This window comes from Fistularia commersonii, chromosome 16 (assembly GCF_037954325.1).
Source record: "Fistularia commersonii isolate RoL2024-O1a breed Wild chromosome 16, RoL_Fcom_v1.0, whole genome shotgun sequence".
NCBI lineage: Eukaryota > Metazoa > Chordata > Actinopteri > Syngnathiformes > Fistulariidae > Fistularia > Fistularia commersonii.
This window is the reverse complement of record NC_141299.1, coordinates 18,524,112-18,539,619: the sequence shown is the minus strand read 5'-3', so window position 1 is coordinate 18,539,619 and position 15,508 is coordinate 18,524,112. Positions and strand designations below refer to the sequence as shown.

The following is a 15,508-nucleotide window of genomic DNA, read 5'->3' as shown; positions in this document are numbered from 1 at the left end:
GCTTCTCATCTCCTCAGGACTACACGGAGGACTACATCCAGACAGGACCGGGGACCATCTACGCTCAGTCCACTCGTATGTTCGCCATCGACAGGGAGAGCGTGCCCTACTCCTGGAATCACTCCATCTCCTACGACGCGTCCGGGGGCAAGATGCCCTATCTGGTTGAAATGCTGCACGCCACGGCCATCACCGCCCACTACCGCCCGCTGGAGGAGATGCTGGAGTACAGCATCCAAGCTAGTATTTCCAAAGGTGAGAATGCAGGCTGTTAAAAAGCAGGCTATCATCAGCTAAAGACACAGTTTGGGGATAAGCAACTTAACCAGCGCCACGTCTGTCTTTCAATGTCGCTCCAACTGGAAATGTGTGGATGTGACTCCAGGTGATCGCAGTAACCAGTGTCCTCAGGGCTTCACGCTGCTGTCTGCAGGACCCTTCTGCACAGGTGATGTTTGCTACCGTTCTTCTCCCGGGACGGAAGAAACATCCGTCTTTTCACATTGCAATTCAACGTCGAAAAACTAAAACGCGTAGAAATTGTATTTTTCTATCAAGAAACGTTCAGCGTGGATATGATTTGTAACAGAGAAGTTCAAGGTGGAGGTGGGACTCCATCAGGGATCAGCTCTGAGCACCTTCTTGTTCGCAGTGCTGATGGACAGGCTGGAAGATGAGCTCAGACAGGAACCTCCATGGACCAGGATGTTTGCAGATGACGTGATCTGTAGTGAGAGCAGAGAACAGGTGGAGGAACATCTAGAGAGGTGGAGGTATGCTCTGGAAGGAGAGGAGTGAAGGTCAGCTGCAGCAAGACGGAATATATGTGTGTGAATGAGAGGAACCCGGACGGAACGCTGAGGCTACAGGGAGTGGAGATCAAGAAGCTGGAGGATTTCAGGTACTTAGGGTCAACAGTCCAGAGCTTAGGAGAGTGTGGAGAAGAGGTGAAGAGACGGGTTCAGGCAGGTTGGAATGGATGGAGGAAAGTGTCAGGGGTACCAAGAGATAGAAGAACATCAGCCAGAAGGAAAGGACAGGTGGAGGAGAAGGTGGTGAGATGACCTACAAACACTGACAATGAGCAACAGCTGTTCAGGACCGTGAGCGTTAAAAAGGAGACGTTCCTGGTTGGACTTCGGCGTGAGGTCGCACGGCGCCGATGCTTCCTCTCTCCTGTTTATGGCCTGCAGATGAGAACGAGTGTGAGGCTGGAAAGCCTTGTTCCCACGCCTGTCACAACACCGTGGGCACCTACTACTGCTCCTGTCCCCGAGGGCTCACCATCTCGGCCGACGGCAGGACCTGCCAGGGTACGCCGCCGAGACACACACACACACACACACATACGCACACACGCGCACACACACACACACACACACGCACACACACACACACACACACACGTGTGTGCGTGACAGAGCTGTGGTGGCAGCTCATCCCATCTGCGTGTCCCCAGACATCGACGAGTGCTCTCTGGGCGAGGACGCCTGCCGTGACGGCCAGGACTGCCAGAACACCATCGGCTCGTACCGCTGCGTGACGCGCTGCGGCCGCGGCTTCAGGAGGACGCCGGATGGTCTCAGCTGTGCAGGTACGTCCGCAAGAGCAGATGCAGCGCATATAGTTTATGTCTGTCGTTCATAAACGTGGCGCAGCGGTTCGCGGCAAGAAGGTTCCGGGTTGGATTCCCTTCCTGTGTGGGGTTCCCATGTTCTCCTCCGTGTCTGCAAGGGTTTCACCGAATTCTCCGGCTTCCTGACACGGTCCAACAACATGCAGGAGGTTCACTGCAGATCCTAAATGGAGAGGGTGAATGGCTGAACGTGTCTATATGTGGCCCTCTGATTGGTCCAGAACGAACCCCCGCTCTTGCCCAATGACAGCTAAGATAGGCTCTACATCCCCCACCACCACCACCACCACCCTGAGTGGAGGAGAAGCTGTGTAGATAATGAAGAAATGATAATAATACGTAAACCCAAAAAGAAGTTCCTTGATAAGGGGGATGTGAAAGGAGTAATGAAGTTATAAAGTTGCCGTTATTATTACCGCTCATGTCCTTTTCCCCGGCAGACGTGAACGAGTGTCAGGAGTCCAGTCCGTGCAACCAGCACTGTCTCAACACCATCGGCAGCTTCCGCTGCGCCTGCGAGCCCGGCTTCCAGCTCAGGAACCGACGCTGCGTCGGTGAGACGCTTCAGACTTTTTGGAAAAGTGTTTTCTTCCTGCCGCCGCACGAAACGAACCGTAGCGAGGCCGAGTCGCACGGCGGCGCCTCATGTCACATCCGTCCTTCTCCTGTCGCCGCGCAGATATCAACGAGTGCCGGCAGCGGGTTTGTCGATCGGACCAGCAGTGTAAAAACACCCGCGGCGGCTACAACTGCATCGACCTTTGCCCCAGCGGCATGACCAAAGGCGGAAACGGAACGTGCTCGGGTCGGTATCGCCTCCCTCCGACGCGACCGGCGTCCCCGTCGCCGCCTTCACGGTCCCGTTTCCCCGCCGCAGACATCGACGAGTGCAGGGACGGCACCCACCGCTGCAGGTTCAACCAGATCTGCGAGAACACCAGGGGGAGCTACCACTGCACCTGCCCCCGCGGCTACCGCTCTCAGGGGGTGGGCCGGGCCTGTCTGGGTACGTCGCCGCGTCGAACGCCTTCGGCCGCCGAGGCCGGGCGGCGTTTAGAGTTTCTTCACGCTCGAGGGGCTCGTCTTGTCCCGTTCACGCTCAGCATTCGGCGCTTTAAAAGGCTCCGGGCCGAGGTCCCTGCTCGCGCTTCAACCTCCCCGCCTCCGCCGCTTCTGCTCGAACCTCTGCCCGAACCTCTGCCGCCCGCAGCTCCGTCCACGGAGGGCCGGGTTACGCAAGACCAGGAGTCGAGTAGACGACTCGCCACGGCTGTTTCATCCTCTCTTTTCTTATTTCGTTTCTAAATTCCACGTGAGTCAGACGATCACAAGACTATTTATAAGCCATTCGGACGATTCGTAAAGGACCCGTTTTGCAAATAATGTCAGTATGCTCACAAAAAGGTCGTCAAATATCCAAGAGCCGTCCAAAACGTAAGATCCGTACTACACAATGATCCTCTTCATGGTGTTTTCAGTGCGTGATCAGTCTGTGCTGCATTCAGACGTCCCTCCGAGCTCTTCCGTAACTCCTCCCTCACCTCACCGGACGCCGCTGACTTACTGTTGGATGCAAAGCTTCGCTCTTTCCGCGGCCGCATGCTCAGGTCTGCTCGGCGCAGAGACAGAGATCTAAAAAGACCAGCACCACTCTTTCACTTCTCTCTCTCTCTTTAGCCACGACTCCTTTCTCCTCTAACGTTTCACCCCCTCACCTTTCTCTGTGAGTCCGGCGCCCTCCTGGTGATGCTTTGTAACGGCACGATCCTGTCTGGTCGCCACGGTAACCCGTGTCCGTTCCCGTCGTCCGCCGGCTCGTGAGCGGAGGCCGACCGACCGCGGGAGGCGCCTGAATATATCCAGCGCTTTCGGTGCAGACGGTTCAAGGCCGTCACCAAAATGTACCGACGGGTTTCAAATCTAATCTTCCATCTGCTCGTAGACGCGTGGGAATCACACCGCTTTCCAACCGTCTCCACACAGCGCAAACAGCCCAGGCGGATCTTTTTCCAGGATGAGACATCGGGTCGCAGTGTCGGGGCTCAAACACAGTTTGGGTTGCGTGACGACGAACCCGATACCGAACTCGGGCTCCGCTCACTCCACACACTCCGCTCACTCCACACACTCCGTGTGACCGCATGTGCAAAACCTTCTGAATCAAAGTCAACCGTGTTGTCGATCTGCATCACGATCACACATGCAGAGCATTGAAACAGCGTCGCTCTGAGACCCACGGTGCAAAACTGCCAAGAATGATGAATAATGTGTCACAGATGAGGAGTTGTGCCGAAGAGGACCGTTCGTTCATTCATTCGGTATCTATATTGCGTATCCTGCGGGTTTGGCCCTGGAGCGGCCCATCACAGCAACACCTACAGACTTACAGCCGTTCACCTTTAGGGCACATGTGTCAAACTCCAGGACCGCGGGCCAAATGTGGTTCACCACTTCAGTTTTTGCAGCCCACGACAACATCTCAAACGGTTCAATTGTCTTCAAATCAATAAGTCAAACGCGTGCATTGACCATAAACTACATTTGCCGCAATTCCTGCCGATCACGTTGCCCGCCATTAGATCACAGCGCGTCCACATCAATGTGGAACTGAGAGACACAAATGATCCCTAAATGTCCAGGAAGAGAAAAGATGACGTAGATGGAAGGCGGTTTCAACAAAGATGGGAAGGCCGAGACGCGTTTGTGCTTCGGGGAGAAAAAGCCGCGTGTCTTTTGTGTCAGGAGGCGGCGGCGGGCGTCAAAGAGTCCAAACACAGAGCTAAGTATGCTAAAGTTAGCCCTCTAGAACAACAACAAATTGTCCAAGAATTGAAAGGCAAAATGTGACATTTGCATTTGCATATGTCACATTTTGGATTTGAGTGAGTCAGAACTTCAGTTATTTAACATGAAGGAGTCGTTACATTTATTTAACCGTTCCATGTGGCCCTTTGAGGCGACCACGATGCTGCCGTGGCTCTCGGGGAAAAGGAGTGTGACAGCCGTCCTTCAGGGTCTGCGATGAACCTGCCTAGACGTGCAAACACAGCAAAGGCCAGTCGAGGTTTCTGTGAGGCGCCGGTCTCTTACCGGTCGTGGTTATAGGCTGATCCACCGGCCGGCTCTGATTTATGGTTTCGTGAGGTCGTCGTCCTCAACTAGAAGGTTCATCATGAGAGCCAATGATCCCGTCCTCTTTGGACAATGTGTGAAGTCCTGATACGTTTCTGTCTGCGGGACATGAACATGTATGGTTGTCCAGTGGGTTCACTGACATGCTGTCCTCTTTCCCCCCCGACCCTCCTCTCTCCTCTCTCCTATGTTGGCCTGCACCTCGTTCCTGTTGTTTGTATTCACCTTGGAACCCCTCACGTTCACGTTACTGCCTTTGCAACCGCCCTCTCCTCCTCTTCCTCCTCCTCCTCCTCCTCTTCTCCACCCCTCTGCTCGCTCCTGGTGCTGGTCTGTCTTTGTGACGAGGGCAGACGTAAATGAGTGCGAGCAGCTCCCTCAACCCTGCGCCCACCGCTGCGTCAACACCCCCGGCAGCTTCCGGTGCAGCTGCCCGCCGGGGCACCGCCTGCTCGCCGACGGCAAGTCCTGCGCGGGTCTGGAGCGCCTGCCGACCTTTGAGAGCTATTCGTACGGCTACCGAATGTCCCAGTCGTCCCCCGACCGCGGCTCGTACCAGCGCCTCTACCACAACCTGGCCTCTCAGAGCTTTCACTCTTACGGCGCCGAGGCCAGAGGGCGGATCCGAGGCCGCGGCCGCCGAGGAGCCCGACGCCGCGGCCTCCGGGGGTGTAAGGAGGGGTTTGTGTCCAGGAATGGCCGCTGCTTAGGTAACTATGGAGGACGGGCGGGTTTGGAGAGGGAGGACGGAGCGCCGGCGGAGTAAAGGCGGTCACCTCACCGACGCCCCGTCTGAGACCGCCGCCGTTTCTCAAAATGGCCGTTTGTGTGCACGTGCCTGCCTCCCGCAGATATCGACGAGTGTGAGCTGAGGGACGGCTGTCAACACGAGTGTGTGAACACGCCGGGCAGCCACAGGTGTCTCTGCCCGCCCGGCTACCGCCTCGCCGCCAACGCCAAGACCTGCCAGGGTGAGCGGCTGAGCGGCGACGCGCCTCTTGGAAAAATTCTTGGAGTTTTAATGCGGCCTAGATGCTGTTATTTTTTTCTTTTTTCTTGTTTTCATGGGCAACCGCAGACGTGGACGAGTGTCTGGAGCAGAACATCCAGTGCGGCGCCAACAGGATGTGCTTCAACATGAGAGGAAGCTATCAGTGTATTGACACGCCGTGTCCACCCGACTACCGGAGAGACCCGGCCAGCGGGTGCGTCCGCTCTCACGTGCACGCGCTCGCCCCGAGATCGTCCGATCGCCAAGCCCTGAGAACGATCGGCGCGGTTCACGGCTGATTCCCGTTACTGCTGTCTTCCTGCTCCAGGTTCTGCCTGAAAAACTGCCCGCCCAACGACCTGGAGTGCTCCCTGAGCCCGTTCGCCCTGGAGTACAAGCTCCTCTCGCTTCCCTTCGGCATCGCGGCCAACCAGGACCTGATCCGGCTGGTGGCCTACACGCAGGACGGCGTGATGCACCCCAGGACCTCCTTCCTGGCGGTGGACGCGGACGCCACCTTGCCGTTCGCCCTGCGAGACGAGAACCTGAAGGGCGTGCTGTTCACCACGCGGGCGCTGCGAGAGCCCCGCACGTACCGCATGAAGGTCCGAGCGCTGTCCTACGGCCAGGACGGGGGCGTGGAGTACCAGACCACCTTCATCGTCTACATCGCCGTCTCCGCCTACCCCTACTGAGAGCACTTTACGTCGTCCGCCCGCCACGCCGCCGGGAGGCTCGCTTCGGGAGCGCGGCCACGCCGGTGAAAAACCCCGTGGAGTTTCCGCTCTGCCGCCTGAACTGGTGGATGTTAAAGTGAAGCGGAGCGGCCGCTCATAGAAGGCCTCGCCGCACAGCTGTATTTATTGGCTTTTTTTTACTGCTTCAGCTCTTCGGGACTTTTCTCGTTCCGACGTTTTCCGATCGACTCCGGACCCCAAAGTAGCAAACCGGCTTCCAGACGCTCTTCTGCTCCCGTTGGTCCGTCTTCGTGTTTATTAACTTATTGGGGAAGGCCCGGACGGGACGCGCCGGCAGCTCCTTCCTGCTCGGCGCGGAATCGAACCCGCGACCCCACCAACCCGTCGGAGCGGCCCGCCCGACAGCGGATACAGAGATGTATTTTATTTTCATGACGTGTACATAAGTGTTTTTTTTCTTCCCCGTGAGGTTTTGCCATACTGTACTTCTTTTAGCCATTTTTTTGTAATAAAATGTATCCACTCACAGAGGTCGGGATTCCGGCGTCTCTGCTGGGAGAAAAAAAAGAACCGAGACAAAGGACGAGGACGTGAGCGGCAGCCGGGCCTTTTATTTGTTTTGTCAAAAAGCACAAACATAAAAAAAAAAAAGGAATATTCAATACGGCAGACATGGAACACCCGAGTCTAAATATAAACCGGTAATTTAGTTTAAAACTGAGTCAGGCTTTTAATTTTTGTATAAAAAAGCAACAGAAATAAATCCCATCTGTCGACTGGAAATGAGCAGGAACCAAACATCCTCGGTGGGAATCCGCCAGGTGTTCTTTCACAACCGAGCGTCTCCTCTGGACGTCTAATTCCGTCTGCGGAGTCAAAACCTTTGTCTTTAACTTAAAAACCAATTCGAGAGCCAAATACAGGATTCGGCGACGGACGTGATCTCCCCGACGGGGCCGGCGAAGACCTGGTCTCCCAGGCCGCGGCCATTCCGGACGTCCGGCGTGGACGCTTTTCACGACGCGACGAGTGCATAATAAAGGTAGGAAATCTTTGTATATTCGACATTTTATTTGTTTTCAACTGTTTTCACTCCACTTTTTACACACCAAATATTCTCTAATGTCGGTCTCTACCGGAATCCCGTGGAGGTTTGGCAGAAGAACCAGGAAATGTGAGGAAAATGTAAGCATTATCTCAAAATAAATGACGATTCTTCCATAAATACGAGAAAATAAAAGGTACAGAGTACCGGCAGGCACGGGAGGGAGCGGTGGCGTTCTCACTTCCGTCTTCTGGTCCTGTGCTCTGCGGGGGTCGAGCTGAGCCCGTGGTGACGGGGAAGGGAAGGATGAAGGCGGAGGTGATGCAAAAACATTGGAGATTCTTCTGGGATTGACGCCGGTCCGGCTCGGAGTCCGGCAGGACCTCAAGGAGTTGTTTGGAACGGAGGCTTCGCGTCGGGGTTTGGGGTTGAGCGAGCGCTACGACGCTCTCCCGGCCTCCGTCGCGGGCGAGGAGGTCTTGGCTTCTAGACGGTCTTCCTGGCCGTGAGCACCCTGACGATGCTGCCCACCCCCCCGGCTGCCAGGGCCTGGGAGACAAAAAGCTCCGGGTTAGTTTGCGTTCCGTCTCCGCCGCTGCTTCGGTCTGAACGCGCGTCGCAGCCTGGAGGTCTACCTTTTCGTGCCACTGCAGGAGGACGGCGCTGCTGTTTTCCGACGGCTTCTCAAAGCCCTTGTAGATGTATTTCATGAGCAGGTCCACGTGGTTCTTGTCGAGCGACCGCACCGCCTTCTCGATGTCGCTGTTCTTGAAGCCGCTGAGCACCTTGAGCACCAGGCACTCGGCGCGGTCCTGGAGACCGGCAGGACACGCAAAACATGAGGTCTAACTCCTTGCGGCCCCACGGTCGCGGAGACGAGTGACGCTAACATAAACTCGAGGATTGGGACGGACGGCGGCCGAACGCACCTTGACGCTTTGGTTCTTCGTGTTGATCGGCGGGTTCTTCAGGACGGCGTGCAGCGCCCCCATGAGGTTCCCTCTGCAGGCGGGGTCAAGGTTGTCTTACGTGACCAACAAACAGCAAAGTCTTGCTTGCAAAACGTGGAAATATCAAATCTAAAATGTAGCGTCCGTCTTCAAATTAAAAGTCGGACCAACTTGTGGCTGCAAACGCTCAGGAGCCCTCAGGTGACGGATGAAGATCCACATCAGGTTACGACCCGGTTTTGACAAATAAAGAGAGAACCTGGCTTTTATGAGGAAAAGCTTCATTGCACTTCTGTATATAAACAGGTTACATAATATATATTTGGTCAAAAGGCTGTCATCAGTCAGGCGACGTCCCTCCACAGTGCGGACAGCCGCCCGCCCATCGGCTGTGCACTTCCGCATCCCCCACATCTCACTTCCGCAGTAGATGAACCACAAAGAAAATAAAAGTGCAGAACAAAAACTACATTCGTCCACCGCGCGGGCCTGTTCGCAGGGGAGAAGTAATCCCCGGAATGTGACTGTCAGGCAAGTCCGGGCAGCGGGCGGCTCGCTGCACCGGAAGAACATACACACGCGCGCGCGCGCACGCGCGCACACACACACACACACACACACACACACACACACACACACACACACACACACACACACACACACACACACACACACACACACACACACACACACACACACAGCGCAGCGACTTTCATCCATGACTTCGCCTCCCTAGCAGGGCGGTTGGCTGGTCTGGCAAAGGATACTGTCTGAGCAGGGCGTCCACCTCGGCCTCGTCGGGACCGAGCTGGTTCTCTCCTCCCTCCTCGTCGTCCACAAACTTGTTCTCGTCGTATTCGTCCACGTCCACCTTCCGGAAGCGGTCGGACGCGCAGTTCTTCGACATGTCGGCGACGCTTCGTACGCGCTATTCAGCCCCGAAAAGAGAAGAAAACGTCTTTTTCCCTGTGCGGTGCGCTGGGAGCTGCAGATCTGCGGGGCTGCCGTACTTCCTCTTCCTCTTCTTCCTCTTCCTCCTCTTCCTCCTCCTCCGCTCGGCGTCATGTTTCTTCTCTGCCCGCTTACTTTGCTGCGCCCACGCGACAGCGCCCCCTAGCGGCCGCACCGGGGAGCGCAGCCGCGGGCCGCCGACTGCAGTTCCGGATCCGGCCGGCAGAGGGCGCAAGCGGACAGGAGGAAGGGTCTCCAGGATCCAGCGCTCTGCGGACCGCGGAGGCTCTCCGTCTCCCGGGTCCGGGCCCATTCGGGTCCAAGTCCTCTTGTCTTGGCAACTCTGTCTTCTCATCCTCTCAAGCCTCTGGGATGAGGCCTGAAACATTACGTTACCATCACCTGGCAGACAAAAGTTAAGACAATGTATATTTCATTGTATTTCTTGTTCTTCCTCCTTCCTACTATTATCTATCACTGTTATGCTTTTGCTTGAAACTCTGGCACAACAATTTCCTTCAGGATAAATAAAGTTGTTCTCATCTCATCTCTCATCTCTCATCTCTCATCTCTCATCTCTCATCTCTAATCTCAGACGCTTTTATCCAAAGCCTCTTCCGGAGAACATACTCCAGTCCAGTTGCATCGACAAAAAGATTTCCACAAGAATTCCTTACTTAGGATAGGATTGAGTTTATTGATCCAAACGCTGAGCATGACCTAAAGACAGGAGGCAGAGATGAGGTGATCAGGACGGGTAGGATCAGGAATGGGTCCATCTGAGGGACGGCACACGCTAGATGTTCTGGAGAGAAGGTCAGAGAAGGTCGGGTCATGGACGGAGGAGGCACGGTGAAGATATTGGTAGACGGATGCTGGAATCGGAGGTCTGGAGGAAGACCGAGGAGAAGATGGATGGACGTCATGAGAGAGAGGATATGAAGGTAGTCGGTGTGAGAGAGGAGGATCCGGAGAAGAGGGTGAGATGGAGAAGGTTGGTTTGCTGTGGAGACCCTGAAGGGAAAAGCCCAGAGAGGAAGAAGAAGAGAAGACAATGGTTTGGAATAAAATGTACCAATCTCCACAGCAGGAACAAATGCCTTCTGTTTAATTTCTAAAATTAGCAACAGGAAAGTCCTAAAACTATGCCAAGCTTCTACTATGATTCTTTTAAGTGTTTATTTAAAGTGAAAGTCCAAAGAAGGAGATTGACTCTTCTGATCCCACGAGGAGGACATTCAGTTGTCGCTGCTGCTGGAAGGACGTGTGCAAGAACCTACCAGAAACACAGAGGGTGTAAAATGGGAGAAAAGAGGTCTCATAAATGTGTAACATTATAAATATAGAGATGAATACTGCACGGATGGGGTGAAAGATTTAGATTGAGGCAGAAGGCTTGTGTGAAAAAGGGAAAAAAGTCCCCTGAAATATCGGGATATTTTGGCGACGCCCCTGAGCGGGAGCTATACTGTGTATTATTCATTTAAACGCTCATGGGTTTGTGGAATTAAATGGATCAATGGCAGTGTTTGATCTATTAAATCCAAATAATTTTACTTAACAAGATTTTTTTTCTGTTTCTTTCTGTGTTTTAAGCATTTTTTTTTCTTGTTTATTTTTTCAGCTTGTTTATTTTGAAAATAAACTAACCTTAGCTGAGACAGCAGGTCTAGTTGAGGTGCTAAAGTCACGGCCGGGTAAAATGATCAAATCTTGGATTTTAAGCTTCTGGTGCGTTCGCGTTAAAGGTCAATTCGGGCAGTCGATTGTCGGCGGGAAATCGGATGCAATGCAATTGCGGTGCAATTTGAATTAGTGCCGTGTCAGCTAATAAGGAATGCTAAAATGTATAAAAATTCTATTGTAGGCGGTGGAGATGTGGTGGACTTTTTGTTTGTCTTTGCCGCCGCTCTGGGTATTTAATCTTGGACTTTCATCTCCAGATGTCCTTCTTGTTTAACGCCCCGCACAGCGAGCGTCCGTCCCTGGGGAAGCTCGGCGGTTGGATCCTGGCTCCTCCCGTCCTGAGCGAATGCGATGAGATGGAAAGCGCTTTGAAACCGCGAGGCGTGAAAGTGAATGTTATCATCTGTGTTTGCGCCCCGATGCCGGCGATACGCGGCGAAAACCTCCGACGGAGAATTCAGTCCAAAATGGCGTCTCCTGTTCATTCTTTATTGGCTCTTTATTTCCACCCGTTCTGGAGGCGGCTCTTATTGCACTGCGACGTATACACCAAACACAACGGGTATCTCACTCTTATCACACGTGTGAATGAAGGATTCTAGGATTCAAGACATTTATTGTCACGACAAAGAGTGCGACGCATTATGGAGAAAACCACCTTCAACAGCAGGACACGGCACAACAACGCAGCGCAGAAGCATCTCTCTAAACAATATAATTAACATCTTGAAGAATAAATAGATAATTATGTAGAAAGACAAAGTAAGGAAGCCAAAAAGTGAAAGGTGGAAAAAAAGGGTTTCTTGTGTTTACGTGACTGGCTTATTATCAGCTCTGATAGGATTGTAAAAATAACAAGGAGCTTTTGTCTTTTTGGAGTGTGGGAGTTTGTTTGCATATGAGTGTGTGTTTAATGTGTATGTATGAGTGTGTGTGTATGAATGTGTGCATTTGAGTCTGTTCATATGATTGTGTGTGTTTGAGTGTGTGTGTGTGTGTGTGTGTGTGTGTGTGTGTGTGTGAGATGGGTGGTCCCCATCTCAGTGGTTCCCGAAACCCCGTCAGCTCTTTGATGTCAGTGTTTCGTGCATCAGTCCTGACCCTCCGTCCTCCGGCGGCAGGAAACACAGCAAAGTTTCCACGTCAGCCTGCAGCCGTGCGACCGTCACAAAGCTTTCACAGCTGCTCATCAAACTGCGGGAGCGAATGATTTCACTCCCAAACTCATAAGATATGAAAGCGTCGTTGGCTTTTGGAAATGTGACCTCTGATTTCCTGGTCCGGCCGTCTAGACGGCTGGCAGCTCGCCCCGGGAGAAAGGATAACAACGGGCTGGGAAAGGCCGGACCCCCCCGTCCGAGCCGGGAAAGCCAGAGTCTTTTCAAAAGCCCGGTAAAGAATGCTTGCTTTCGCACGTCCGGCAACTCCGGAATGATACCAAACCTCTTCTTGACCGTCGGCGCGCGGTGTCCATGACGGGAATCACATTTCTTAGCGCGTCAAATGTCAAGCAAACCGTCGACATGTTTGCTTTTCCAGCCGCGGGCCGGAACACGGGCGCAAATTCAGTTCCGACAGAAGCCTTTCTGCCTGCGTTCAAATACATAGGACAAACCTCTCCCACACACACACACATGCACGGTCACACAAGTGTAGACAATTACCGTCTGTTTCTCACACACACACACACACACACACACACACACACACACACGTACACCCATGCGCTCTCCGGTAGAGCATGCCTCATGGGAGTCTGCCGTGCCCCGACCTGTCTGCGCCCGGCCTCTGACTCACGGCTTCCCGAGGCGAGGATGCAAGTACATACATGACCTTCACGTGAGTGTGCAAATTAACAAGACGTGAGGAATTCCATTCACCTTTGGTGCGGCCGCACGCCGAGGCGGGGAGGAAGGGCGGTGCGTCGGGCGACGGGTCGAGCAGAGCTGCGAGGCCGGGGGCCTCCGTGCCGAGCGGAGCCTCCTCTGCATTGAAGGGCGCCCCGAGAACATGATTTCAGCTCCGAGGAGCCGCCAGCGCCGTCTGGAGCCGACCGTGAGCAGGAGCGGGGCCGCGGGGGCCGGACCGCTCTATTTTGGGAAGGGGGGAAGCTGCGGTGTCGTTTTGTAACATCCTCCCCGCAAGTGTTAAAAGGAAGTGGCTCGGCAGGGTTTGAGATCGCCAACGGCGGCGACGCGGCCGTGGAAGGAACCGGAAACGGTCGGGGTCTGGCCAAAAGAATATTTACACGGACGGCGTTCTCTCCTCCGGTTATTACGGCATAAAAGGTTCACGTGAATGAGATGTGTTTTGTAGCATGTCTCTAAAAGCGGGGTTCCCAGCCCCCCGGCTGTGACCTCGTGTTTGTTCTCACGGAGGGCAGCGGCCCGACTGGAGACGCCTCCGAAGCCTCACCGTCAGTTACTTCTCTTTTTTCTTTTTGTTCCCAAACCTGAATGTTGCAGTTTCAGTGTGACGCACCCGTTGTGAACGCAAACTCGAACGCTGAGGTTTCAGACTCCATGCTGAAACCTTTCTCCACATGACCTCACGGCTTATTTTTAAAAATATTTTGATTTTCAAGTTTGATTTGACTTTTTTTTAATTTGAATTATTTCCACACCACGGAGGGTGGAGGGGATTCTGCATGGAAAAAATGATCGATTAAATAATGAATTTCTAGTGTATTTACCATTTTTCAAGCCATATTAATAATGAGTGGAAAATCTGTTTTCGTTGTTCGTCGTGAGCATTTAGCCCATTGCCTTGTCGCTACGATACCTGCAACTCTCAGGAACAATCTGTCATCGAAACCTGTTTCTGCTGATACATCCTGCACGACAAGATTTTAATCACCGCCTGTCCCCGGTGATTTCCGCTTCATGTTAAAACTATAACCGACCGGCGTGGCTGAGTGTGGTTGCCAACTGTTATCTCACGCCAGGCAATAGAGCGCCATCAGTGTGTGCATGTGGATTTACCGAAGGCGCAAAAATGTAAAAAACCTGTTACAAATCTCTAAGACGGCGCCTTCCCTGTGCAGCGGGTCTGCAAAACTCCTTTTTTCATAAAAACAAAACAAAACAGAACAACTCTGGGTGTCTCCCAAACCAGAAGAACAGAAACATGAGCATGGGGGTCGAAGGACGAGGGTGTAAAATTCCACTGCCGTCTCCTCCGAGCCCCTGCAGGTACAGGTGTCGTGTGTCAAGATTCCTGCCGTCCACCGCTGGAGGTGGAGGTGTCTTGTGCAAAAATTCCACTAAAGGCCACAGGAGGCAAAGGGGGATCTCCTGGTGAGCCCAACTCACACACACACACACACACACACACACACACACACACACACACACACACACACACACACAGAACTCCAAGTGTTATCAAATGCATTTAATGTGAGTTAAATGTGTAACTGAACAAAAAACAAATTTGTAGTTAAGTATCTCTCAGAACAGTTCTTCAACTCTAAATTCAGACACTCGGCTGGTTGTTATCGCAGTATTTTTTTTAAGCGAGACTTTAAAAATTGCACGCCTGTGCACACGCGCACACACACATACACACACTGTTAATATGTGATACAAAATAGTGTCTTAGTGCCCTCGGAGTTCAATGTCCCGACGGTGCGTGCGATCCGACGCCCTCCTCGCTTTAGACGGTGTGGAAACGAGCCGGGAGAGCAGAGCCGTGCCGAAGCCGCGGGGCTGTTTTTCTACAGTATGGAGTTTTTGTTATTTCCACAATAAAAAATGTTAACAAAGAGTAGGGAGTGCCCCCCCCCACCCCCACCCCCACCCCCGTGGGCAAGTAAACAACGTGGAGGTGTTTGAGGTATCTGGAGGGGCTGCACTCGTGCGTGTTTAGGAATAACCATCAAAACACAAGCGGCGGTTGCGAAGCCCCGCGTCGTCCAACAGGATTACTTGTTTAGACGAGTCATCCGGAGTGATGATCGCTCCGTCATTGAAGACGAAGAAGGTCGACGCTCGGGAGAGGCGTCTTACAGTGTACAAGGAATGGAAACGGTGGTTCCACATTAACACATAGGAACGATGAAGATCAATCTCAGATGCCGAGCGTCCAGTCGGCCCGGGAATGTCACGCCTCGGGGAGAAAGCTCGCGCTCCGCGGAGAAGTGGAACGCGACGGTGGCGATTCTTTCACATCAGGAGGACTGAGAACATTTTTTAGACGAACAAATAAAAACAGAAATTAAACATTTACCCGCTATCTGTGCACAGGACAGCTGTCACTTGTAATGGTCCAGTCATGTTTTAATATCACATAAATGCCCCAAAAAACACAATCCACCCCCCGGCGACGAAATCCGTGGCCTTTAGCAGTAAACGTCAGGGCTCTCGAAAACAAACCAACGGACAAACAAGTCACCGTGAAAAACTATGAAAAAGCAACATC

The 15,508-nt window shown here is 53.2% G+C and overlaps 2 protein-coding genes across 2 annotated transcripts in view; one reads left to right on the top strand and one right to left on the bottom strand.

The window, feature by feature from the left end:
* The window catches only part of hmcn1 (hemicentin 1), an 88,320-nt gene extending 81,265 nt beyond the window's left edge, over positions 1–7,055 (top strand). Inside the window, exons 97-107 of the mRNA XM_086162317.1 lie at positions 18–255; positions 386–448; positions 1,194–1,313; positions 1,460–1,594; positions 2,077–2,190; positions 2,316–2,441; positions 2,514–2,642; positions 5,122–5,478; positions 5,620–5,739; positions 5,847–5,973; positions 6,088–7,055. Coding sequence (XP_086018443.1) covers positions 18–255; positions 386–448; positions 1,194–1,313; positions 1,460–1,594; positions 2,077–2,190; positions 2,316–2,441; positions 2,514–2,642; positions 5,122–5,478; positions 5,620–5,739; positions 5,847–5,973; positions 6,088–6,454 — 1,896 coding nt within the window. The 3' untranslated portion in view covers positions 6,455–7,055. The remainder of the gene's footprint in view (positions 1–17; positions 256–385; positions 449–1,193; positions 1,314–1,459; positions 1,595–2,076; positions 2,191–2,315; positions 2,442–2,513; positions 2,643–5,121; positions 5,479–5,619; positions 5,740–5,846; positions 5,974–6,087) is intronic.
* arpc5b (actin related protein 2/3 complex, subunit 5B) lies at positions 7,049–9,497 on the bottom strand. Its single transcript, XM_086162316.1, has 4 exons — positions 9,220–9,497; positions 8,432–8,504; positions 8,138–8,314; positions 7,049–8,051 (listed from the first exon to the last, which is right to left on the bottom strand). Exons 1-4 carry the CDS (start codon positions 9,357–9,359, stop codon positions 7,989–7,991), a joined length of 453 nt encoding a protein of 150 aa, XP_086018442.1. The 5' UTR covers positions 9,360–9,497; the 3' UTR covers positions 7,049–7,988.
* Positions 9,498–15,508: the final 6,011 nt, after the last annotated feature.